The sequence below is a fragment of the Hemicordylus capensis genome, chromosome 2 (assembly GCF_027244095.1).
Source record: "Hemicordylus capensis ecotype Gifberg chromosome 2, rHemCap1.1.pri, whole genome shotgun sequence".
Taxonomy (NCBI): Eukaryota; Metazoa; Chordata; class Lepidosauria; order Squamata; family Cordylidae; genus Hemicordylus; species Hemicordylus capensis.
The window spans coordinates 63,491,356-63,517,871 of NC_069658.1; the positions used below are offsets into that span (position 1 = coordinate 63,491,356).

The following is a 26,516-nucleotide window of genomic DNA, read 5'->3' on the forward strand; positions in this document are numbered from 1 at the left end:
TCTATTGCTAAATGCACACACAACCACATATGCCAGTGATCTTCATTATTTTTCAAGCAAGGGCCACTGTGGCCAAAAGAACCCCCAAAACCTTTCAGTGAGAGAGCCATTTCCCACTATGCTGCACTTCTCTTAGTGCTGGTAGGGCTCTTTAAGAGAGATGGAGCCCTCTCTTAAGAACTTTAGGAGGAAAGCCCTGGAAAGGGCTACACTTTCCAGCACTCTGTGCACATCTTCCACGATGGTGCAGGGTATCAAGAGGATTCTGTTTTCCTTAAAAGGAGCCTCCAGCACTAGGCAAAGTGCAGCACTGCTCAGTGAGAGTTGTCATCTCTGCATGGTGCCAAGGGAACTGTGCAGAGCATTCATCCTCGTCTGTAGCTCCACACAGGCCCAACAATCAATTAATTTGGGAGCTACATTTATGGTTGACGAGGGCTGCCAGAACGGTGAAATACATGGGGGAAAGGACGAAACTGATCAAGTCCAAAATCAATACTGGGCTGGACGGAGCAATGGTCTGACCATAGGCAGCTTCCTACGACATATTCCTATGACAGGCACCCACACACTAATACTATATTTCGATGGAATAAATGTAGGTATAACCAGAGGCAAATCTAGGGAAAATAGCGCCTAGGGCAAGCACTGAAATTGTGCCCCTGTCCAAACATCTGACACCCATCTTTCAGATATCTTTACCATAACATCAGCTCAAAAATACAAGTTCAGACACTTTCAGGAGAAACAGGTTGTAAGCAACACACACATGCATACACACACACACACACACACACACACACACACACACACACACAACCACGCATGTGGCACATATGTGCCAGTCGCCTTCCCAAGGAAACACAGCACATCCATGTGCTCGGCATGCCTCCATAGAGCTAAGTAGTGAAAGCTCTCTTTAGCAAATGCTCTGCCGCCTCAGCACACCTCACTGCAGGTTGCTGCTTCCAAGAAATTCAGGGATGGGTTTTTTCTGTCTAAACAGCTTTTGCCTTAACAGGAGATGACTGCAATGGGAAATCTTAGGGGGCCCAGACAATCTGAAATTATCCAGCAGCTTACAATAGGCTTGGATCCAGCAGCCTGATCAGGAAGAAATTTTTTTAAAAAATGGCCGCTGCACATGCTCAAATGTTCCCTGCAAGGTCCTATGCCTTGCCAGGCCTCGCAGAGGCCTTTTTAGCATGTGCAGCGACCTCCAAAATGGCCACCACACTGATCTTTGTAGGCTCAAACAGGCCTGAAAATTAACATGCTGCGGCAGTTATCTAAGAGGCTGGCGGTGGGAGGGGGGAACCTTTGCGCGCACACACACACACCCGTGGCCCTTACGAAGCCCCCCCGAAGGGGCTACAGTTAAAAAAACCATTTAATTTTTTAAAAATATATATATCCACGAATTGGGGAGGAGGTGGGAGGCAGCATGGCACTGCCCCCCCCCAGTGACACCTAGGGCACGTGCCCTGGCTGCCCACCCCAGTTTCGCCTATGGGTATTACTATCCATGCAGCTAATGGTTTGATTGCTAGTGAATAATCAATACAAAGCCAGCTCTTTATTAGAGGTATATACCTCTTATAAGATTTGTCATGGGCAACTGGAAGAAAAATATCAAAGATACAGTACAGCAAAACTAGAGTGAAAATATATACAAAGACATACTAAGACAAACTTGACGAATGATTACAGTCCCTTCACATCTCACCAAGATGGCTGCTCAATTTTTTTTAATAGTAGATGGAAAATAAGGTTTTTGTTTTGCTGCCAGTTAACAGAAGCAGTATAAAACGTAGCTATGTTTATTGTATAAAATAACAGCCATGTTTACAACAGTGATTTGTCCTTTCTGTTAAAGTGATGCATTTTAAGCATGTTTACCATTACTCCCTAAAATAAATGACTAATATTGTGTAGGATGTGCTTACATTCCAACAGATGAGTTAAACAGGATGGAATAATGCTGCCATGACTAACATTCACATTTTCCTATAGTGGGTTATCAGTTTTTTCAAGCCTAAAGAACAGTTGATCAGAATTGTTCATTATTTTGGGGGATCAGAGATCAGCAAGCAGCAATGGTTGCAGACAAGAGTGGCTACATTCAAAAGTGTACCTCAATCCATGTTACCACGATTGAGTTCACAGATGTGCCAACTCTTCTCACCCCTGCCGAATGCCTATCATCACTATCAGCTGAAGGTACACAGACCCCTTCCCACTTGCAGCCAAGGAACATTCGCATCTCAGAATGACTGAAGAAGTTGAAGTGTTTAGTCACTCTTTGAAGGTTTGCACAGACGTTCATATTTTAGGAGCTTTGGCAGTGGCTTCCCTTGCAGCACCTCCAACCAAGAAGCGAATCTTGCTAAGTAGTGTACCAAATCATCATAAAATTCAGTTTTCACTGCAAAATTTGCTGTTTGGGGTAGCTAATCATTTTCATTTTAAAAAGCCTTGCCTTGCACTCCTGCATGTGTGTTTCACACCTATTAAAGGACTTCTTCATTACATAGGAAGCTGCCTTATACTGAGTCAAACCACTGGTCCATCTAGCTCAGTATTGTCTACGCCAGGGATTCTCAACGTTGGGTCCCCAGATGTTATTGGACTTCAACTCCCATAATCCCCAGCCCCAGTAGCCTTTGGTTGAGGATTATGGGAGTTGAAGTCCAATAAAATCTGGGGACCCAACATTAAGAATCCCTGGTCTACGCAGACTGGCAGTGGCTTCTCCAAGGTTGCAGGCAGGAGTCTCTCTCAGCCTTATCTGGGAGATGCCAGGGAGAAAACTTGGAACCTTCAGAATGCAAACAGGCAGATGCTCTTCCCAGAGCTGCCCCTTCCCCTGAGGGGAATATCTTAGTGCTTCCATTCAAGTGCAAACCTGGGTGTATCCTGCTTAGCAAAGGGGACAATTCTTGCTTGCTACCACAAGACCAGCTCTCCTCCCAGTGAATCAGAATCACAAAGTAAACATGATGATGTCATGGCTGTAGCCAGATTCAGCTATGTGTTGACATCATTAAGGGAACATGAAGTCCTCCAGTTGTACCCACTCTGAAGGAGAAGGAGAAAGACAGGCACATCCCCACCGCCTATTCAAAAGAACCACCAACCTAACTGCACTGCTAGTTTCATGCAGACAAGTGTGTGGGTCTAGCCCATAGCTAGAGAAAGTCTGCCTGTCCCTTTAAATAAAGTAGATGGAAAATGCGCAGTGTCATAGAGAACGCACATCTTCAAATAATAATAGAATATGTTCTGCAAGTAACTGCTTTGCTCAAATTCTTCCTTTTTTCTTGAAAAAATGTTTCATCATTTTTATCACAAATTATTAAATATTATATTTTTAAAGCTACTCAACCTTTAGAAATGGCACCAAAAATCCAGGGGCATGAGGAGGTAGGATGGAGTCTGTCATCAGTGACTTTATAGACACTACCTGAGGTGCCTATGCCAGCTGCATAACCATGCCACACAAACACACACACACGCACACGTGCAATGGTGGCACTAAAGACAAATGAAATGTAGGTGCTGGAGTAGCACAACCTACTGAATATGTCCGCATTCCAGTTTCCCCACAACCAAAGAGGACCATAATCTCTAAAAGAACAAAATTCTATACCTAACCTAAGACAGTTTACAGAATAATGTTTTATGCAAAAAGTGCAGTCCAGTGTAAAAGAGTTTAAGATAAACATGCCAAATAGGTTATTACTCACAAAGTACTTTAATTATTGCCTGAGATAAATGCAACTAACTACTACATACCATTTAAATAGGAGGGTCTTCGCAGCATCCACTCGATTCTGTTTGTATTCCATTATTGCAAGAGCTGTCAGGATATATGCTTTATCTTGCTCATAAACAGCAATGGAGAGCGCACTCTCATAAGCTGGTAACAGAACAAGTCAGAAATTAAAAACAAGACATAAAACACATCCCTTAACTTTCCCTCCCTCAGGATATATTTTGTAATAGACAATGGATTTCATTTATCTAGGCTTTCACATTTCTGAGAGCACCAACACACAGCTGAACATGTGAATAAGCAGGGTTTGCAGTTAAATTAAGGTTCCAACTTAACATTCTGTCTCGAGATAAGGAAGGTCAATATAAAACAGTTTTTACATTTACAGTTAGTTCTGCCAGAATGCAAAGAACACGTAATAGTGGTAGAGTCTGGCTTTAGGTACATTTTCCCAGCAGAAATCCACATCATTTCTTTCCATGGTGAAAGAGGGCACATCAGGAGTGCTCTGGAAGGCCTGTCCAGATGTTACTTGGTTCCTGGGGTTGTACCAAGACATCACTCCTCATATCTCACTATAGACAAAAGTTGGTGCAGTAGTTGGTACTAAGATAACTAGTAACCTATCTTCAGGCAAGGGAGGGGAGGGGAGGGAGAGAGGGAGAGAGAATGGAAACAAACACAAATCCATAGGGTAGAAACCCAGGGACAAAAGCAACATTTAAAGGGGCTTGATGAGGATGCATGCGTTTATTATACAGCCTAAATATACTTCAGTACATGCTCACTTAAGGTGTTCAGCAAAATGAACTTGAACACCTTTTTTACAGAAGTTGACATCAGCTAAAATGACCATCTGGAAGGCATATCTGCATGGTAGCTTCTCAGCAGTTCAGCAAACAATCACAAGTGCAGGGAGCATCTCTAGAGTAGTAGGGTTTGTGGGGAAAACCCATAGCAGGATAGAAAAGCTGTTTCTATAAACCACATAGTCTGATCTTTTTAATTACAATTATTATATTTTTAATTGTTAATTATTGTTTTTATGCTTTATTATTTTTGTTTTAATTATTAACTGATTTTAATGGTGTTTCAGTGTAAACCGCCCTGAGCCTTTTGGAAGGGCGGTATAAAAGTTGTAATAATAATAATAATAATAATAATAATAATAGATTAGATTAGAAAATAAAATCTCCAGGCTTAGATCAGATGCTAGTAAATTGAAAGATATGAAAGACAAGAAGCTGAAGAATGAAAACACCAAACAGTATCTGATCCAAAAATACCACCTAGATTCAAGGAAAATTAGAGAAGTCCTGGAAATAATAAAGCAGCAAATAACAGCAGTGTCAAAGAAGATTAGCAGGTATGAAGCCAGAACGACACAACACAGGCAGAATCTCCAATTCCAGTTGAATCAGAGATGTTTCTACCAAAGCATAGAAGGAGAAACTGCAAGAAACCTAGAAACACCAAATAAAGAAGAAACAGTGCAATTCTGGCGGAAATTATGGGACAATCCAATAGATTATAATAAAAAAGCAGGCTGGATGAAAGAGGTCAAAAAGAGTAACCAACAAATGCAAGCTCTAATAATAACACCAGAATTAATAAGTGAAAGAGTAAAGAAAATTAAAAATTGGACTGCTCCAGGCGACGATGAACTGTATGGCTTTTGGCTTAAACACCTAACAAGCCTCCATAAACAACTATCAAAACAGTTCAATCACATTTTGCAAGGAGGTAATATTGAACAATGGCTAACAACTGGGAAAACTCATCTCATCATGAAAGACCCAGCAAAAGGTGCAGTTCCAAGTAATTACAGACCGATAACCTGCCTGCCAACCATGTTCAAATTATTAACTGGAATAATAGCAGATGAAGTGATGCAACACTTATTAACTAATAAGCAGCTTCCAGTTGAACAGAAAGGAAACTGCCCGAACACCAGAGGCACAAAAGACCAGCTGCTGATTGACAAAATGATTTTAGAAAACTGCAAGAGAAGAAAAACCAATCTAAGTGTTGCATGGATTGACTACAAGAAAGCCTTCGATTCATTGCCTCACACATGGATACTAAAATGTTTAGAAACAACTGGTGTCAGCAAAAACATTCAGATATTTATAAAAAAAGCAATGAGCATGTGGAGTACACAGTTAACAATCAATGGCGAGACACTTGGACAGGTTAGCATTAGAAGAGATATTTTCCAAGGGGACTCACTATGCCCTCTGTTGTTTGTAAACGCCATGACCCCACTTTCACAAATACTAAACAAAACAGGCCTCGGATACCAAACATCTAAAACATCCAGTAAAATAAACCATCTGCTGTACATGGACAATCTGAAGTTGTATGGAAAGTCCCAGTCAGAAATCGAATCACTGCTAAACACTGTCCGTATATTCAGTAGCGATATAGCAGTGGAGTTTGGACTAGACAAGTGTGCTGCATTAATAATGAACAGAGGAAAAACAACAAAAACAGAAGGAATAGAACTGCCCAATGGAAGCAAGATCAAGAACCTGGAAGAGAAAGAACATTACAAATACCTGGGCATTCTCCAGGCTGATAACATTGCACACACTGAAGTTAAAAGAAAAATAGGAAGTGAATACATCAGGAGAGTTAGAAAAATCCTCAAGTCCAAACTCAATGGCGGGAACACCATACAAGCCATAAACCAGGGTGGATTTGATTTAAATCAAACTGATTTAAATCACGATTTAAATCACGATTTAAATCACTAGCAGGGTGGATAAAAATAAAAAAAATCAGATTTAAATCAAAAAAATTGGATTTAAATCAAAAAAATCGGATTTAAATCAAAAATCCGATTTAAATCAAAAAAATCGGATTTTTTTGATTTAAATTGGATTTTTTTTATTTAAATCAGATTTTTTTTATTTTTATCCACCCTGCTAGTGATTTAAATCATGATTTAAATCAGTTTGATTTAAATCAAATCCACCCTGCCATAAATGCCTGGGCTATACCTGTTATCAGATACACTGCAGGAATAATAGAAAGGACCCAGGCAGAGCTAGAGACGCTAGATATAAGACCAGGAAAATCATGACTATCAATCATGCTCTGCACCCCCACAGTGATGTCGATAGGCTCTACCTCCCTCGCAGCTCAGGTGGAAGAGGAATGCTGCAAGTCCATCAAACAGTAGAGGAGGAGAAAAGAGGCCTTGAAGAATATATCAAGGACAGTGAAGAAGATGCACTTAAAATGGTCAGTAATGAGAAACTATTCAACACCAATGAAACAAAGCAGGCCTACAAGAAAGAACAAGTCAAGAACCGAGCAGAAAAATGGAAAAATAAGCCACTGCATGGTCAATATTTGCACAATATAAGTGGAAAATCAGACATCACCAAGACCTGGCAATGGCTTAAGAATGGCAACTTGAAGAAAGAAACTGAGGGCTTAATACTGGCTGCGCAAGAACAGGCACTAAGAAGAAATGCAATAAGAGCAAAAGTAGGAAAATCCACCACAAACAGCAAGTGCCGCCTTTCTAAAGAAGCAGATGAAACCGTGGACCACCTAATCAGCTGTTGTAAAAAGATCGCACAGACTGACTACAAACAAAGGCATGACAAAGTAGCAGGGATGATACACTGGAACATCTGCAAAAAATACAAGCTACCTGTAGCCAAAAATTGGTGGGACCATACAAATGAAAAAGTTGAAGAAAATGAAGATGTAAAAATATTATGGGACTTCTGACTACAAACAGACAAACATCTGCCACACAATACACCAGATATAACTGTAGTCAAGAAGAAAGAAAAACAAGTCAAAATAACTGACATAGCAATACCAGGGGATAGCAGAATAGAAGAAAAAGAAATAGAAAAAATCACTAAATACAAAGATCTACAAATTGAAATTGAAAGGCTATGACAGAAAAAGACCAAAATAATCCCAGTGGTAATTGGCGCCCTGGGTGCAGTTCCAAAAGACCTTGAAGAGCACCTCAACACCATAGGGACCACAGAAATCACCATCAACCAATTACAAAAAGCAGCTTTACTGGGAACAGCCTATATTCTGCGACGATATCTATAACAATTGACAATAAAATTCTGGCATCCCAGGTCCTTGGGAAGGACTCGATGTCTGGATAAAACAAACCAGTCAATAACACCTGTCTGACTGTGTAAACAAGAAATAATAATCTTGAATGATAGGGGCTAAAAATGCTTTCACCATGCTCACCATGGCAAGTGACCACCCTGACCTGTGAGCAAGATTTCAGCCCACCTCTTGAGCTTGGGAAAGTGGCAGGAAATCACTCCTGCAATTGTGCACCACTTCAGAGGGGGTCTAAACAATGGGAGGACAGTACAACTACAAGTGTGATCCCCTTCCCAACCTCAGTGCTTGTGAGGAGAGTTGGAGCTTCTCCTGCAGCACAGCATCAGAGGTGCTTAGAGAACCCCTATTATAACAGAGATACCAAAGTTACTCTTTCTTGGGAAAGAACAATGTGGTCTTAATGTTTGTTTATAAGTCTCAGCAGAATCTGGCTGGTAAGATTGCAAATTCACACATATTCTTAAGAAATGGTGTGCACCTGAAAACACTCACCCTTCTGACTTTCCTGAGAATGACCTTTCTTGAAGTAAGCCTGGGCGATTCCAACAATATCATCAAATTCTGTGAGAGGAGTTGACAAGTAAGCCTGGATGGCATCATCATAATGCCCTAGAGAACTTTTAACAAGGAAAAAACATCAAAGTCAATGAGGAACTCCAACTAATTCAGTTTCACATCTCTTTCAAACCTAATAATGAGCTTATATTCCTACAACATGCCTTTCAAATCACTGGGTAAAATCTAGTACAGTAAAAACCAGTGAGAGCTTTAACACCAATTGCAGCAAGTAGTGAATTGTGTCCACTTATCTTTGCCATGATGCAATAATTTGTTTGTGGAGTGGGGGGAGATATGGTGGGAAGAAATATTTAACTTATCTGTAACACATTTCCACAAATTATATAAAACTTGGTTCAGAATGGAACTGTTTGGCTTATAGACTTGTGCTCTTCAGTCTGCTGGGGGTGGGTGGGTGTAATTTAAGAGGCTGAATTTCAATTACAAAGTCCTGTGTGATTGGAGTCTTAACTACCTTAGCAATTGCTTCCCCACTGGTGCCTCTTTTAAGGTGTATTCATTATTTATGATATTTAAAAGTCACATCCTACAATCAGAATACACAATGAATCAAAGTAAAAAGAAAAATGTCAAATGCCTATAATTCTAAATATGCATCCAAGTATATCCTGACATCTAGTCCACAACTAGTATCCAAATATTGGCATTCAGTAATACAGGCGAAACTCGAAAAATTAGAATATCGTGCAAAAGTTCATTAATTTCAGTAATGTAAATTAAAAGGTGAAACTGATATATGAGATAGACGCATTACATGCAAAGCGAGATAAGTCAAGCCTTAATTTGTTATAATTGTGATGATCATGGCGTATAGCTCATGAGAACCCCAAATCCACAATCCCAGAAAATTAGAATATTACATGAAACCAATAAAACAAGGATTGTAGAATATAACAATATCAGACCTCTGAAAAGTATAAGCATGCATATGTATTCAGTACTTGGTTTGGGCCCCTTTTGCAGCAATTACTGCCTCAATGCGGCGTGGCATGGATGCTATCAGCCTGTGGCACTGCTGAGGTGTTATGGAAGACCAGGATGCTTCAATAGCGGCCTTCAGCTCTTCTGCATTGTTTGGTCTCATGTCTCTCATCCTTCTCTTGGCAATGCCCCATAGATTCTCTATGGGGTTCAGGTCAGGCGAGTTTGCTGGCCAATCAAGCACAGTAATCCCATGGTCATTGAACCAGGTTTTGGTACTTTTGGCAGTGTGGGCAGGTGCCAAGTCCTGCTGGAAAATGAAGTCAGCATCCCCATACAGCTCGTCTGCGGAAGGAAGCATGAAGTGCTCCAAAATCTCCTGATAGACGGCTGCGTTCACCCTGGACTTAATGAAGCACAGTGGACCAACACCAGCAGATGACATGGCTCCCCAAATCAACACAGACTATGGAAACTTCACACTGGACTTCAAGCATCTTGCATTGTGTGCCTCTCCATTCTTTCTCCAGACTCTGGGTCCTTGGTTTCCAAATGAGATGCAAAAGTTGCTCTCATCAGAAAAGAGGACTTTGGACCACTGAGCAACAGACCAGTTCTTTTTTTCTTGAGCCCAGGTAAGACGCTTCTGACGTTGTTTGTTGTTCAGGAGCGGCTTGACAAGAGGAATACGACATTTGAAGCCCATGTCCAGGATCTGTCTGTGTGTGGTGGCTCTTGATGCACTAACTCCAGCCTCAGTCCACTCCTTGTGAAAGTCCCCAACACTTTTGAATGGCCTTTTCCTGACAATCCTCTCCAGGCTGCGGTCATCCCTGCTGCTTGTGCACCTTTTTCTTCCACACTTTCTATTGATGTGCTTTGATACAGCACTTTGGGAACATCCAACTTCTTTTGCAATTACCTTTTGAGGCTTTCTCTCCTTATGGAGGGTGTCAATGATGGTTTTCTGCACAACTGTCAAGTCAGCAGTCTTTCCCATGATTGTGATTCCTAATGAACCAGACTGAGAGACCATTTAAAGGCTCAGGAACCCTTTGCAGGTGTTATGGATTGATTAGCTGATTGGAGTGGGACACCTGGAGCCTAGACTGTTGAACCTTTTCACAATATTCTAATTTTCTGGGATTGTGGATTTGGGGTTCTCATGAGCTGTACGCCATGATCATCACAATTATAACAAATTAAGGCTTGACTTATCTTGCTTTGCATGTAATGCGTCTATCTCATATATCAGTTTCACCTTTTAATTTGCATTACTGAAATTAATGAACTTTTGCACGATATTCTAATTTTTCGAGTTTCACCTGTATATAGTAAGTTCTAGGTCAGGTTGGAACTAAAAGAAGAGTGCAAAGTTTCCATCTGCCAAAGATAGCTTTGGATATGTGCTCTTCCCAAAGAGTCCCCAGTGCCATACAACCTTTTTTGAAACAAAGATGAATTGCAAGAGCACTTTGTGTTACAGCACAACAAAAACAAAAAAGAAGAGGGGGCGGTTCCTCAGGTGCTTCACAAGTAGCTTTATTTGTTCCAACACATTTTGGAAAAACTGTTTTTCAAGGGTAGTTGCAAACATTGTTAAAAAGAGGCTAAAACCATATATTAAAACTCTACTGCTTCCGTAAGGTTTTAGCCTCCTTTTTACAATGCTTTTGACCAAGCCCTCAAAGCGCCCTTGAAAAAATGTTTTTCCCCCCAAACTGCATCATGCCTAATAAAGATCTGAGAAGCATACGAGTGTGTGTTTCCTCTCATTTACCGTTTCTTTAGTGGTGCTTCCATCCCGCATTTTCCTTCTCATTACCAAAGCAAAAAAAAAAAAAAAATCTCATTGGGCACACCCAAGCCTTTAGACATGCCTATAAGCACTCTTTGGAGCTTGGCTATTCATTTCATAATCGATTCCAAACATGAATATAGCAGATAAAACTGTCTAGTAATCCTCTAAGGTAAGCCTAATTGTTTTGGATTACGTACATATGACACTCCACTGCACAACCAGAAGTGAACAGAAAATTGCAAACAAACGTATTCTACAGGCTCTCTCATTTTGTGATATGTGCTAAAATGTTAACTTGAAGGAAATACAAGCATGGAAACTATTTTAAGAGGTATGGTAATACCCTATTTTGGCTCCAAGTACAACACCTAAATCCATTTTAAAGGGGGTTTTCTTCCACAGATTTACATATCTCGTTTCTATAGAGATTAGAATTGTACTTATTGTCTTATAAACAGACTTACCACAGTGATCTTCCATAATTCCTCATGGCTACATTGTACTGTTCTTTGTCTTCAGAATTCTTCAGCAATACAACTGCCCTGAAAAGCAGACATAAGAAATGAGAACTCTAATAGCTGCAGTGTCAACAGATTGTCTGTAAAAGATGTCAGAGGTTCAAAAATCTGGACTCTTATATAAAGACCATTTTATCCAAGTTATAAGAACTAGGGCTTGATATTTATATTTCAGTTTACTAGAGCCAGGCTTTGGATATGCCAGTCCCACAAAGTGTGAGAGGACAAACATAATTCTCTAGCATTCTTCAATTTTCTCCGACAAAGACTCTTTTTTTTTTTTAAAGGAACACAAAAGCAGAAGACATTTTTAGACGTCATTTGAGAATGACTGGACTGGGCATTTGATGGTATGGATCAAGTTATTTTAATATCTTTCTACCTATCTGACATTACAGCCTTGAGCTTTCAAGACAGAGCAGGGCACATATTTGAGGGAAAAACACAAAAAACAAGAGCTATATGACAGAAGCAAAAAACCCCCAAACCAATCTTTATTTTCTACAAAGATAAGCAACATACCATGATTTGTGATGCCTTTACTGTTTAACTCTCTGCTGCTACTCTCTTATGGGATATTTTAACTTGCTTAAAATGCCAGCTGCTCCTCAGCAACAACTCATTTAAGAGGTCAATATTTAAGTACAGATAATGTTTATTAGTAACAAAAGTCATGTGAAATTCAGCAATACTATGGACCTCTGTATCTGTGGGGGTTCCGTTCTCCGCTACTACTCTGTGGATACCGAGGCACTGAGGCAATGGGGATTGGTGGTGGGTTAGCTTCCTGGACCCTGTACATAAGGGCAAAAATCAGCAAAAAAGCCCCCCCCCCCGAAAAAAGTGTCCTGCCTTGCTCCACGGGTCTCCAGCTATCCAAGAATGCCCCCCATGTCTAAGAATCACAGGAATAATGTGCTTTTTGGGGAGAAATGAGCCACATGATGGCTCCTTTGCTTAAAATTGCAGCCAGAAATTACTTCCAAGGTCATTTTCAACCACCCCGACCTCGCAGATATTTGAAATAAACCCTTTTTTGCCGTTTCCCCCCCTGTGCATGTAGGAGATTGAGTGTCAATTACTCTACTGCAGATATGTGAATCTGCTGATGTCGAATCAACCGATATTGAGGTTCTCCTGTATGCTCCGCTTTTGCATTTCCTCCAGATCAGAACAACAAAGGATATTTTAAGTATATCTTGCACATATATATCTACTATGCACTTTGAAGAGTTGGTTTGTGGACTTGCTTATGCAAAATAAAACCATATTTCATGATTACCTACAGATAAATTTTGCATAAACAATCCTGCCACTCAAATTAGCTGAATACACTACTTTTTACACGAGAATATTCTGGGTGAAAGGTTTAAAAAAAAATTAAGAATAAGTTCTGAATATAATAATAATATTGTTCTCAATGGATTTTAACAAACAATAATCTGATCAATAATTTAAAAAATGACATCATGCCCAAGAGAAGGAAATCTAAAGATTCAAATTTACCATGTATGGTGATTATTCAATAAAATGAATAATGTTTGATGTTGAAATCGTACAACTATTTTTACTTCCCTTTTGCAAGCACATTAATTAAAACTATATCTATTACATATTTTGAAGAGTTTGTGGATTTGTTTCTGCAAAATAAAATCATACTTTGCGATTACCTACAGATATCCAATTTTGCATGAACAATCCTACCACTTAAGAATGATGCAGCGAGGAAATGCTTGACTAACAAGCAGAAGGTTGCAGATTTGAATGCCCGATGGTACTATATCAGGCAGCAGTGATATTGGAAGATGCGGAAAGGAATCATCTCATACTGCGCGGGAGGAGGCAATGGTAAACTCCTCCTGTATTCTACCAAAGAAAACCACATGGCCCTGTGGGCGTCAGGAGTCGAAATCGACTGGACAGCACACTTTACCTTTAAAAGAGTTCGGTACATTACTTTTTACACTGGAATATGCTAGGTGAAAGGTTTAAATAATTATTTTTGTTTTTCACTGGAAGTAATGACTATTGTGATTAGAATTCATAAACAATATTTGCTAACAAAATTTAAATCGAGTTGCCTATTCAAATGTCATTTTAGTGCAGAGAAAGTTTTTACTGTTATAAGCAACAAAATAATTCAAATTAGTTATGGAAAGAGTAATGGAAGCTTTCCTTGATAGGAGTTTTTCAGCATTAATATGTGTTCATAATTCCTATAAGTGTAATCTTCACAAAATGACTGTGCCCGGTCAATGGTGTGTCTTATCTGTGTGCACATGCATGTGTGGTCTGTTTAAAACAGCTTACCTTTGATATGCATTTGCTGCTTGCTTTTTCAACTGAAGATATTCATTTAAGTAACCAAGCATTGTGAAGGCACATGCATCATTCTGGATTCTTTCTGCAAGAACAAATGACATACACAAAATGCACTGGGCGGAGTGGGGTGGGACATAGGAAAGCAAGTAATGGCAGCTGAACTAGGTTCTAAAAGCATGTCACAGTGTGCCATTTATGGAAGAGGGGACATTTGGGATCAAAGGCAATATATTCTGGATAATATCTTCTTTGGTTATTATGAGATATCAAAAAGTTACCACAACAAATCCTCTTATAATACACTGCTTTGGGGCAATTTAATCATGAGTATGTTTAAGAGCAAGCCTTTGACTTTTGGTACAAATCTTCCCTTCCCACCACTGAATCACTACAATGGTGCATGTTCAGACTTTGGACTTCACTTGTTGCACATTTACGAAAGAGAGGCTGGCCATCACCATTTTAGACCATAAGAACCTAAGATCCAGTATCCTATTTCCAACAGTGGCCAGTCAGATATCATTGGGATGCTAACAAGCATGGCATGAATACAATCTTCCTCTATTTCTCCTTAGCTTGTGGCAGTCAGAGATATACTGCCTCTGAAAATGGAGATGCGCTCCATACTTAGCTACCATAGTAGTTTACAAATCTATCCTCCATGAGTTCGTCTGACTTTTTTAAAAGTCGCCACATCTTGAATTTGTGAATATTAATTATATGTTGTCAATTCTGAACTTTCTACTTATTTCATTTAGTGACTCCCAAATCCTAGTACTATGAGAAAAAGGTTGAGAGAAACTTCTTTCTAACCACACTTCCTATATAATTCAGAATTGTATAAAACCTTTAACTATACACTCTCTTATCTTGAATAACTAAATTAAATCCATGCTTCCTCTCAGTTAATACCTAAGGGGAAAAGGCAGTGGACTGGCGAGGAAACAGATCTGACTGAGCTGTAAATATTTTTAACAGTTGTTATAAGGAAATAGTAAATACGGTTGTCCCTCACCTGTCGCGGTTTCCCCAATCATGGATTTGAGTATCCGTGACTGGGAAATTGTGACCACCCTCACCAAACCCGAGTATCTGCGGTTTGGCAGGTTTTTTTCTCCCTTTTATAACAATTGGGGGGGGTAATTTTGGGGGATCCGGTGGACATTTTGGGGCATCTGGGGGATTCTTTCAATATTTTACCTTTTTTTCGGTCACTCCACGACCACCATACCCCCAACCCCCTTGTTCCCATTGACTTTAATGCTTCATCTACTGCGAATTCCCCAACTATGAGGGTTTCCAGGAAAGGAATCATTGCAGTTGGCAAGGGATGACTGTACTAGCTTATCCCACGCAAAACATCTGCATGCTAGGACTTTGCTCTACTTGCCCTCCCCCGCGCAGGCTGGCTGGCTCGCTGACTCTGGTTTCACTCACTCTCAACTGCTGGCCTCTGTTGCCCTGCTGAGTCTCCTTGCGAGGAGGGTAGCCATGCCTGAGTCCTTGGTGTACTCTCCAGCCCCGGCTCATCCATTCTCCTTGTGAGAAGACTCAGTGGGGTAATGGAGACCGGTGGTTGGAGCCAACCTAGGCTGCCGCTGCAATGCTGCTCCTCAATCTTTCTGCTGCCACATTACCGCCTCCACCTCATCCCTGCCTCCTCTGCTGCCCTCCTGCCCCTCACTGGCAGCAGCTGCCCCTTTGTCTGCTGCTCAGCCCTACTCCATCCCTTTTCTCTCTCATGCATGTGTCAGAACTCTCACAAGATGTGCCACGTACAATGAGATTTGCTACATATGCCCTTAGTGTTTTTTATATTTATTTATACACACACACACACACACACACACACACACACACACACACACACACAGAATAGTTTTAATGAAAGATGAAGTTACCTGTATATTTGGTCAGCGCAACTTGTGCTGCTGGAATAGCATTCATCTGAAGAATGTTGTACTTATACAATTCAGTGTTTCTGTTGGTTTGATCCTTCAGGGTTGAGCACACCCAATGGGCATAGCCTTTCGCTCCCTCTGTCTTTTTTGAACAGAACACACAACCACAGTTAACACCTAGGAAATCTTAAACTCCTGTTTTAAGCATATAATTCTCCAAAGTCCTTATTCAAATACATGGATCCAGGGTGCCTTTTAAAATTCTTTACAGAATATAATATACCCATAATTCAAACTAACTGCTAGTCTTAGATAATCCCTTCAAAAATTGCATGTATAACAATCTGATTGGAATGAAAACAGCAGTCATATTTCAGAAGATCCATACAATATACTTGATGAAAGGACAACCGGAATATGAGTTATTGTAATGGATCTTTTGGCAACCTTTGAGCAGTCTCCAACTTCTTATTTACCCATTTGCAACCTGCAATAGTGACAAGTGCTTACATGCATGCTGAGTTCTGTGGTGTGCCTGAAGAGGTCCATTGTCTCATAGCTGCCAACAGTTTCTGCTATAAGAGCCTACAAATAAATCAAAGAAAAAAAGACACAAAGCTTCTCAGTTTGGTAAAGCTACATAATCACCTACTTATTCCTCATTACAAGTTGTTCGTAGATATCAAAGTTGAGGTTTGCTAAAACTCAGTTTCAACCCAGTTAAGTGCTATTTATGTTTGGCCCAACAACCCCAAAGCTGCAGCACCCAGAATTTGGGTGGAAGTCTTTCACTGGCCCAACCCTGAAACTGACACATAAGTAGAACCAGCACTCTGAGTAGTTCCATCTGGCATTTAAAAGGAACAAGGCACTCTCCTTTAAGGGTGTGCACGAACAGATGTTTGAGCACAAGTTCGACACCAAACTGGTTCGGACAAGGTTCGAACTAGTTCAGCACTGCGGGGAGGGTAGTATTGAGTGGGAACTTTAAGAAGAGAGCAGCTCCTTACTTGCTCTCCACCGCCCCACGCAGATTCCTGCTGGGGCAGCACGTATCCTAAGTACCCGTGAACAGCGTCACCACGCACATGGGGTCAATGCATGCAAGGGCGCCAGATGTATGCTGGTCCCACTCATGTACTTAGGATGTGCACCACCCAGCAGGAAGCTGCGTGGGGTGGCGGAGAGCAGGACCTGCTCTTCTCTTTCTTAAAGTTCCTGCTCACCTCCCTGCGGCGCTGAACCAGTTTGAACCTTGCCCGAACCAGTTTGGTGCCAAACCTGTGCTTGAACATTTGTTCTGAACTAGTCTGGCGCTGAACTTGTGCTCAAACCTTGGTTTGTGCACATCCTTTCTTTCTTTGTATTTAGGGCACAGAGAGAAATTTTCTCTGCCCAGCTTGCTTGATGGCAAGATACTGCTTTACCTGCAGTGCCACAAAGCTCTCTGCATCCTTTCACAGCTAAGGGAAGCTGCTTTTACTATTACTGGATATTACTGTTATTATTGGATTGCACATCAGTCAAATACTAGTATTTCAAATTCAACTGGGCTATGAAGAGGGCTATCATGGGCTCTAAACAACAACTACAGGCACAGAAATGTCTGATCACAGCATTTGCAACTAAATCCAGCTATTTTTGAAGGCTTCAGCAAATAAGGAAGGATAGCTACAAGAAAAGCAGAGTATAATAAACATGTGTTTATAGAAGTTGAATGGAAAAGACGGGGAACACTAGAAAAGTTGAATGATGGCTGTACAGTATTTCTAGAAAGCCAGGTTTTATGGTAAACCTTTCAATATATATATTAAATAACTTAAAGAGGAGCAATGAATTTCTGTAGTAACTTAGTGGTAAATCGGATGCTTCCAGAATCCTAACTCTGCTTGCATTTATACACGATTGAAGAGAAATTAGTTTATATCTTACCTGCCCAATCCAGCAAGTTAAATAGGAGGGTTCCAAAGACTGGGCTACCTTGAAGGCTTCATGTGCTTGCTGTATATAAAAGCAACACAGAAGCATTAACATATTGGTTAAAGGATGATTTTTAAGAATGCTACTAAAAAGCTATGTAAGATATATGTATAATTGTCCCTTCTCTCATTTTTGCCTCACAAGTAACGTGGGGAGTGCTTTAACAGTCAAAGCACTATATATCCTTATCAAGGACTATTGCAATTTCCCATTGTTCCCAAAATCCAATAATGAAAATTTTGCAGGAAACAGAAACTGCATTAAATACAGCCTGAGCTTTAAGGAACAGCCTCTGACATCCTGGCTAATGCTGTGCCAACTTGTCAGGGTTTCATTGCAGGTGTGGAAGTTGGTGGTAGCATGATTTTTGCAGATTCCCTCCTTCTGTCTGCAGTCACCTGTGCCTTCCAAAACTACATCTTCAATAGACCTCCAAGATCAGGGAAATAATTTCAGGAGGCACAGGTAGGTACAGACTGAGGACTGCTGAAAATCAGCCTCCCAACTTGCGTGATGGAAAAAGTTTGTGTTTTGGCACATCGTTGGTCTGGATATCGGCCAGCAACATGAACAGGAAATCTTAAATATCCAAGCCTATCAACAACCTGCCTTAACCTTGTGGGTTGAGGCATGTTGTGTGTTCAGAACAGTCAGTTTTAGGGGTGTGCATGAACCGCTCAGCACAATTTGGTCCGAATTCGAACCAAACCACAGGTATTCTAACTGGTTCAGTCGAATCAATCAGCCGGGCCAGTCAGTTCAACAAACCAGCTTGAACCAGTTCATGATCAAACCACTCGAACCATTCCGGTTCGAGGTGGTCCAGTTCGCGTAAAACTGATTCTGCGCATCCCCAATCAGTTTACTCAGTGACAGTCAATTACAACCAGCATCAGTGCAGCTATGTTAAGAGCAAGCCTTAAGCCCCTGCACATATTCAGCCAAAAGAGGCTGAGCTTCTGGGGTTTCTGAAGCAGAAGGCAAGGAATAGCCAAAAATTATGAAGTATAGAGTCTTACGCCATTATGGTACAAAAATATTAAATAATTAACTAGTAGGATCCATCTTTTGAATAAGATGAAATTAACACAAAAAAATTGGCCAAAATTGAGTGTAACAAGTTTTTTTTTACTTGTATACAGTACTTTACATTACCAGTCTACAAATTAACATTTAAATACAAATCTCTCATAGATCAAAGTGATTCCAAACCATTTGAATATGACTAGGTTAGAGTTAAAATCAGAAACCAATTATAATCAAATATGCATTTGGGATTGCAACCTAAGCACACTTCCCTGGAAGTGAGCTGCACTGAACAGAGTGGGTCAACAAGCACGAGATTGCACTCTAAGTGGCTTAAAATATTCATGTTCTATAATAACTAGGAACTTTATGAAAGGCAAGATATAAATATTTAAGATAAATAATAGCAATGATATTATTAAGTAAAATAAAATACTGCTATCCATAATTAAAGTGAAAGAAATGATCTTACACCTTACATTTTATTTTCATTTGTTGTCTACATATAACAGCTAAAACAGCAATATTGGCAATCATTCTATCGAATACTATTACGGATATTTATATACCACTTTTTGACAAAAGATCCCAAAGCACTTTAGTTCCCAAAGTGGGGGGCGGGGCGGAGAGAAACAAACCAAGATGGTCCCCTGTCCCCAAAGGGCTCACAATCTAAGAACAAACATAAAATAGACACCAGCAACAACCACTGGAGGGATGAGGTGCTGGAGGTTGGATAGGGCCGGTTGCTCTCCCTCTGCTAATTAAAGGACAATCACCATTTTAAAAGGTGCCTCTTTGCTCAAGAACTTGACATTTTAAGCTACAGAAAAAAATCGATCCATTCTTTCAATCTCTAGAAGAGTCACCCACTAGAATACAGTGTTCTAGATTTTCTATATGAAGAACCTTTCGCCTGCAGCTAGTATTAGTAAGCATAGGTAAGGTTTCCCATTGCCCATATGAACCTGTCCATTCTCTTAAGATCAGCTTAAGATCTCTCACCCAGACTAAGCCTTCTCTATAGCAGACTTAAGATTTCTAGGAGCTACCTTTTTTTTTTTGGTCAGTGACTTGGAAGCTACCAGCATGAAATAACAGTTTGGAAAGATGAAGTCAGCAATAAAATGGTAGAACATTAGGAGGCAGCACCAGTCACAAAACAGTCGTTTGCATAATCATTTATATTAACAGAAGGAGGAATTTTAACATCAAACCCCAGTGAATGACTGGAAATGACAGGAGGGAACAAGAGAGGCCGCCATGGAAGAGAAGAAACTGGAGATATATTAATGGAAAAGCAAAAGCAACCCTAAAGAAAGAGAGCAAAAGGGGCATGGTGATGCCCTTATTCACATAGCCAGTGAGATTTGCAATACTGACAGTGAGGGGAGTGGGGAAGCAAGCCCAAACACCTGGAGAGCTACTTTAGATTATTGAGAGAACTACTAGTAGTGCCTGAGCTCACCTCACTTTTGCAACACCCAAAGGTGGATTCATATCAACATATAAAACTATGTTCATTGGCTGACATGATGGGCAGACCTCAGTCAATGGTAGGGACCCATCGAGACTGCTGCAGTACGTCAAAGGCAGCTCTGATGGCGTATTGATGGAAATGTTGCAGAAAGCCTTCAAATTGCTTCCGAGCAGCAGCACAGCACTCCTTTCCATTGTTTCCAATGGAAGGAGTACTGCACTGCTGTCCAGAAGCAGTTTGAAGTCATTCCACAGCAGCCCCATCACTACATCATCAGGGCTGCCCAACGTCCCGCTGCAGCCCTGATGGGTCCATAGCATTGGAGGGCTGCCCATCATGTCAGCCAGTAGATTTAGTTTTATTCTCCCCCAAGCCTTTAGTGATTTGTTTGGGGTGGTGAGGTGTGTCAGTTATATTACTGCTGCTTTAAACAATGCATTGGATTTTAATGAGGGTGGTGGGGTTTTTTTTGTTTTCTACTTCTTTCCCATATTGTGTGTGGTGGTTATAATAAAATATTTCGCAGTAATTGGCCAAGGTGCCCTAAGCGGGACATGGAAAAATGTCTGGCTACTATTGGTTAAGCTGCTATGAACCCAAGTGTCTCTGGTTCCCATTGCTTGTGCTGCTTTGTTTTTAAGTGGGACAAAGCAGATATAAAGTCTTAGGGAAGAACAGGTAAAAGCAGGAGGAATTGTCCCAAAATTTCTGGAATTTCTTATCCTGGACACTTGGTACATGCATCTTCCAGAAGTGGCATAAGACATTTTTATCCAAACTGCTTCTTAATGGCCAGTAATAGGAAAGGTAAAGTAGAAAAATTAGCATACCGTTATTGGCCCTGAGCTCATGCGATGGAATAAGCATTAAGTCCAATACATAATAAAGCAGCTGAAACAACTACTTGATTTCTTTTCTAGGTGCCACACAATGTAAAGAGAAATTTGAACTATGTATGGATGGAAGCATTTTCTCTGAGAATGTGCAATTGTTCCTCTGCTCAGGGGATGAGAATGACCTGGACATCGCACCTACGCAGGACAGGGGATAAGGGTACATCAGCAAGAGCAGGGTCTAGCTGACAAGCATCAGAAAAGAAATGGGGAAGTGGCATTTAGAGCCAATGGTGGTTCTGTTGCCCCAGCAACAAAGGTGTGGCTTACTCAGCCAAGATTAACATTAAGACACAAAAGCACAGAGGCCTGATTGTAGCAGTGGTAGCATCAGAAACACACAATACTGGGGGAAAGCGAGAGAGGCAAAGGGCATTTTTATGGTGGGAGGAGGGATAAGCTTTGTTCCACATTAGATTTCTGAAAGAGAAATAATGGCGTATGTTTATGCTCCTATCCTAAACATATTTTATCTGAAATTAGTCTTATTGATTCTGATGAAGTAAAGTTCTCTTTGTCTCTCCCAAGTGCCTTTCCTCCAAGTAATCATAGAGGACCAAGCAAAGGGAGGATAGGTGGAGCATTGTGCTACTTTGCTGAAAGGGGATGCCACCTATGAACTGGAAGCCAGAAACTAACATTGGTTTTACCCCTCCCTCCAAAAAAGCCCAATTCTCTGTGGAAAACCACAGTAAAGAACTTTTTAACATTACAGATTTTCATACCAATATGAGCTTCAAGCTCTTCTATCTTCACCATTTGTTTAGTTATGTGGTTTCCAACAACAAATAGTCTTTGTTTCTATTCGCTTTCCCTTTCCCTTCACAAAACCACCCATTTTGATATCAGCAGACAACTCCTGTTTTGGTTCAGTTTTCAGTGTATAACCACTCCTTCCTCTTCCCCTCTCGCTTTCTGCATTCTATTTTAAAAAGAGCATGTTAAAAAAGTTTGAGTCTTCAGTACTGCAATCTCTGGGAGGAGCGATACCTTTGTGAGATGATCCCATAAGAGTTATATGTGGGCAAAGTACATTTGGTGCTTATGTTCTTCACTCCAAACATCTATCCTGGTTGAATATTAATTCTATATTTAAAGAGTCCAACAGCTCAGTAAAATGGGGGGGGGAACACTATGACAGCTCATATCTCTTTATACACAACACATTTGTTTTTGAATAAGGTGGCACACAAAAATTCATTTACCTCTATATTTCCACTTGTTAAGTACAAGACTCCCAAATTGGTCCAGGCAACAACATTCTAGACAAAATAAAGGTTACAAATATAAATGAAATATTCCTGAACTCCTCTTTGAAACATATACAGCTGTCTAGAGCACTTACAATTTGTTCAGCTTGAAGAGATTTAATGAACGAATGTTGTGCAAGAGCATAGTTTCCAATACCTGAAAAACACAGATCTAACTATAAAATCCTCTGCAACAGCAGGTGAAATTCTGAACACTGAAATAAAGGGACAATTTGTGGACCTGACATCTGCGGTACTGCGTATTTGCAATCTGTTAATTGACACTTGACCTCGCCAGACATGGAACAAAAGAAGGGTTAATTTCCATGTATCTGCAGTTTTCTGGTGGCCAGAAATGACCTCTGAGGTCATTTCTGGCCACCATTTTGTGGCTCTTGTGTAAAAAAACCAACCAACCAACCAACAAGAATCCCCCGTGATTTTTAATGGAAAAATTGGGGTGGAATTGGCATTTGGGGGACATTGCTGGACAGCTGGGGACCCTCAGAGCATGTAATGGCACTTTCTTTCAATTACTTATGCCTTTTCCAGCCGTTTTTCTGCTATCCAGGAACCTAACCCCCCAATTGTCATAGATTTAATCAGGGGCAGAGCCACCACTGGGCAAACGGGTTCAAAGAACTTGGGCCACCACCAATCAGGGGATGCGAGCGGACCCAGACACACACCCCGCATCTGACATCAGATGTGGGGGGTGTTATTTCGGTCCCAAATGCGGCTGTGCAGCCCTGTTTAGAGCTGAAATTGGCCGAAGTGGCTCTCCCTGCCTTAAAGGCTGGGGGAGCCGCTCCTGGACTCTCTGCCAATGCAGCGGGGCCGATCCATCACCCTCTCAAATGGGGCCGTGCAGTCCTGTTTAGGAGAGAGATCGGCTCGCGCTGCATTGGCAGTGCGGCCGGAATGAGTCTCCCTGCCTTTAAGGCAGGGAGATTCGCTCCGGCCCATGTTGCCCAACACAGCACAGGCCACTCTCCCTTCCAAACGGGGCCACGTGGCCCTGTTTGGGAGGGAGACCACGCCCCCCATGTCAGACATGGGATATGGCTAGCTGGGCCCCTGTGTCTGACGTCAGACATGGGGGATGGAGCCAGGGGGCTGCAGTGGCCGCAGCCAGCCTCCCTATGCTGTTGGACTTTTTGTCCAACTGCCTTTTTGTTACCCAAGGAACCTCCGTAGATAACAGGGTCTGCATGTATTTTAAAAGTTTTACTTTGAAACATACCTTTGCAAGAGGCCACCACACCCAAGGCATTCCAGTAAAAATGGTTTTTACTGTCTAGTCTCACAGATTTTTTAAGACACTGAAAGAGATTGATTGTGCAGTGCTGTAATTCTACAAGCCATATTTACCTATGCTAAAAATCATTTTACATTAGCCACAAACTTAAAAATGACCCTGATAGCAATGGATCTTTATTGCAAAGTGCACTAAAAACCACAGGAAAATTACCTGTACAGATTTCTCTAGGAGTTCACTGATCTCATTCTTCTTACTACCCATTGCTGTAAGGTGCTGTGCTTGATGATAGTAATTTATCCCAAGATCACACCATGTGTTTGGTGAGGACATCAGTTTTAATCCTCTGCCATAACACCTACAGAAACATGAATCATAGAACTAAGAGTCATTTATACTAACAAAATCAACGAACAAATAAACATTAATTTAAAGATGTTTTCAAAAAACGAGTGTATTTATATCCCCCTATTTCTGAAAAGAAATGCCTTTAACAAACTTTATGAGAGAGCAGGAGAATGTTACACAACCCCCATATTTGAGACTAATGCTGTTCAGTTTTCATGGTTAGGAACATAGGTAGCTCCCATATACTGAGTCAGACCAAATGTCCATCTAGCTCAGTATTGCCTACACAGACTAGTAGCAGCTTCTTCAAGGACGCAGACAGTAATCTCTCTCAGCCCTATCTTGGAGAAGCCAGGGAAGGAACTTGGAACCTTCTGCTCTTCCCAGAGCGGCTCCATCCCCTAAGGGGAATATCTCACACATCAAGTCACCCACTCATATGTAACCAGGTGAAGGCTTACTTTGAAGGTGGTGGTAGTGGCAACCTGGAGTATTTTTCAGTAGCCTTGCTGCTGGCACTTGCCATCTTTGCAGTTTGCTCATCCTCACTGTTGTATCACTAGACCAGGGCGGCTCAACTTCGGCCCTCCTGCAGATGTCGGCCTACAGTTCCCATAATCCATAGCTATTGGCCACTGTGGCTGGGAATTGTGGGAGTTGTAGTTCAAAAACAGCTGGGGGGCCTAAGTTGAGCAGGCCTGCACTAGACACAGGGAGGGTGATTTATTTATTTAGCACATTTTTATACCGCCCAAAACGCAAGTTCTCTGGGTGGTTTACAAGACAATAAAAACAACTAATAAAAAGATTAACACATTTCAACCATTAAAATTTAAAACATTAAAACTATTAAAAACACAAATAAAACAACATCTAATTAAAAGTCTGGACGAACAAATGCATCTTGACTGCATTTTTTAAAGTTGTAAGAGATGGGTAGGTTCTTATTTCATTAGGAAGTGTGTTCCAAAGCCTTGGGGCAGCAATGGAGAAGGCCCGTACCCGAGTAGCCACCAGATGAGCCAGTGGCAACTGCAGATGAACTTCTCCAGATGATCTCAATGGGCAGTGTGGTTCATAGCAAAGATGACATTCTCTTAAATACCCAGGGCCCAAGCCATTTAGGGCTTTATAGGTTATAATCAGCACCTTGTATTTTGCCCGGAAACTTATCGGCAGCCAGTGTAGCTCTTTCAATACAGGAGTAATATGGTCTCTCCAAGATGACCCAGAGACCGACCTAGCGGCAGCATTCTGAACCAGCTTTAGTTTCTGGACTACATACAAAGGCAACCCCACACAGAGCACATTACAGTAATCCAGTCTGGAGCTTACCAGCATATGTACCACTGTCCTGAGGTCATTTATTTCAAGAAACGGTCACAGCTGGCATATCAGCCGAAGCTGATAAAAGGTACCTCTGGACACCACCTCAACCTGGGACACCAGGGAGAGGCTTGGATCCAGAAGCACCCCCAGACTGCACACCTATTCCTTCTGGGGAAGTGTGACCCCACCGAGAACAGGCAGATAAAACTCATCTCTCGAGTTTTGACCCCGCACTATAAGTACCTCTGTCTTATCTGGATTCAGTCTCAGTTTGTTATCCCTCATCCAGCCCATCACCACCTCCAGGCAGGCATTAAGGGAGGTTATGCCTTCTCCCGATGAGGTTGACATGGAGAAATAGATTTGGGTGTCATCAGCATACTGATAGCACCTTGCACCAAATCTCCTGATGATCTCTCCCAGCGGTTTCATGTAGATGTTAAACATCGGAGACAATACGGAGCCCTGAGGGACACCATAGGAAAGTTCAAATTTTGAAGAACAGCAGTTTCCAAGGGACACCATCTGGAGCCTGACCGAAAGGTAAGAGTGGAACCACTACAAAGTAGTACCCTCCTCTCCCAACCCCCTCAGACGCTCCAGAAGAATACTATGGTCGATAGTACCAAAAGCTGCTGAGAGGTCCAAAAGGACCAACAGAGTCACACTTCCTCTGTCAATTCCCAATTGGAGATCATCCATCAGGCCGACCAAGGAAGTCTTGACCCTATAGCCCACCCGAAAGCCAGTCTGAAATGGGTCTAGATAATCGGTTTCCTCCAAGACTGTCTGGAGCTGGGAAGCCATGACCTTCTCAATTACCTTGCCCAACCACCGAAGGTTGGGGACAGGCCTGTAGTTACCCAACTCTGAGGTATCCAAGGCAGTCTTCTTTAGAAGTGGTCTAATAATTGCCTCCTTAAGACAAGGAGGCATCCTTCCCTCCCTCAGAGAAGCATTTATGATCTCTATCAGGCCTCCTACAACAACCCCCATTAGATATTATAAGCCATGTCGGG

The 26,516-nt window shown here is 41.3% G+C and overlaps 1 protein-coding gene across 2 annotated transcripts in view; it reads right to left on the reverse strand.

The window, feature by feature from the left end:
* Nucleotides 1–26,516, reverse strand: part of SKIC3 (SKI3 subunit of superkiller complex) — an 84,255-nt gene that overhangs the window by 31,297 nt on the left and 26,442 nt on the right. For both annotated transcript variants that reach the window (XM_053295915.1, XM_053295914.1), the window contains exons 20-30: nt 24,034–24,178; nt 23,806–23,884; nt 22,658–22,719; nt 22,518–22,574; nt 17,866–17,934; nt 16,444–16,518; nt 15,934–16,075; nt 14,021–14,114; nt 11,657–11,734; nt 8,384–8,508; nt 3,796–3,919 (exon numbers count right to left, since the gene is read on the reverse strand). In XM_053295915.1, the coding sequence (XP_053151890.1) occupies nt 3,796–3,919; nt 8,384–8,508; nt 11,657–11,734; nt 14,021–14,114; nt 15,934–16,075; nt 16,444–16,518; nt 17,866–17,934; nt 22,518–22,574; nt 22,658–22,719; nt 23,806–23,884; nt 24,034–24,178 (1,050 nt within the window). The remainder of the gene's footprint in view (nt 1–3,795; nt 3,920–8,383; nt 8,509–11,656; nt 11,735–14,020; nt 14,115–15,933; nt 16,076–16,443; nt 16,519–17,865; nt 17,935–22,517; nt 22,575–22,657; nt 22,720–23,805; nt 23,885–24,033; nt 24,179–26,516) is intronic.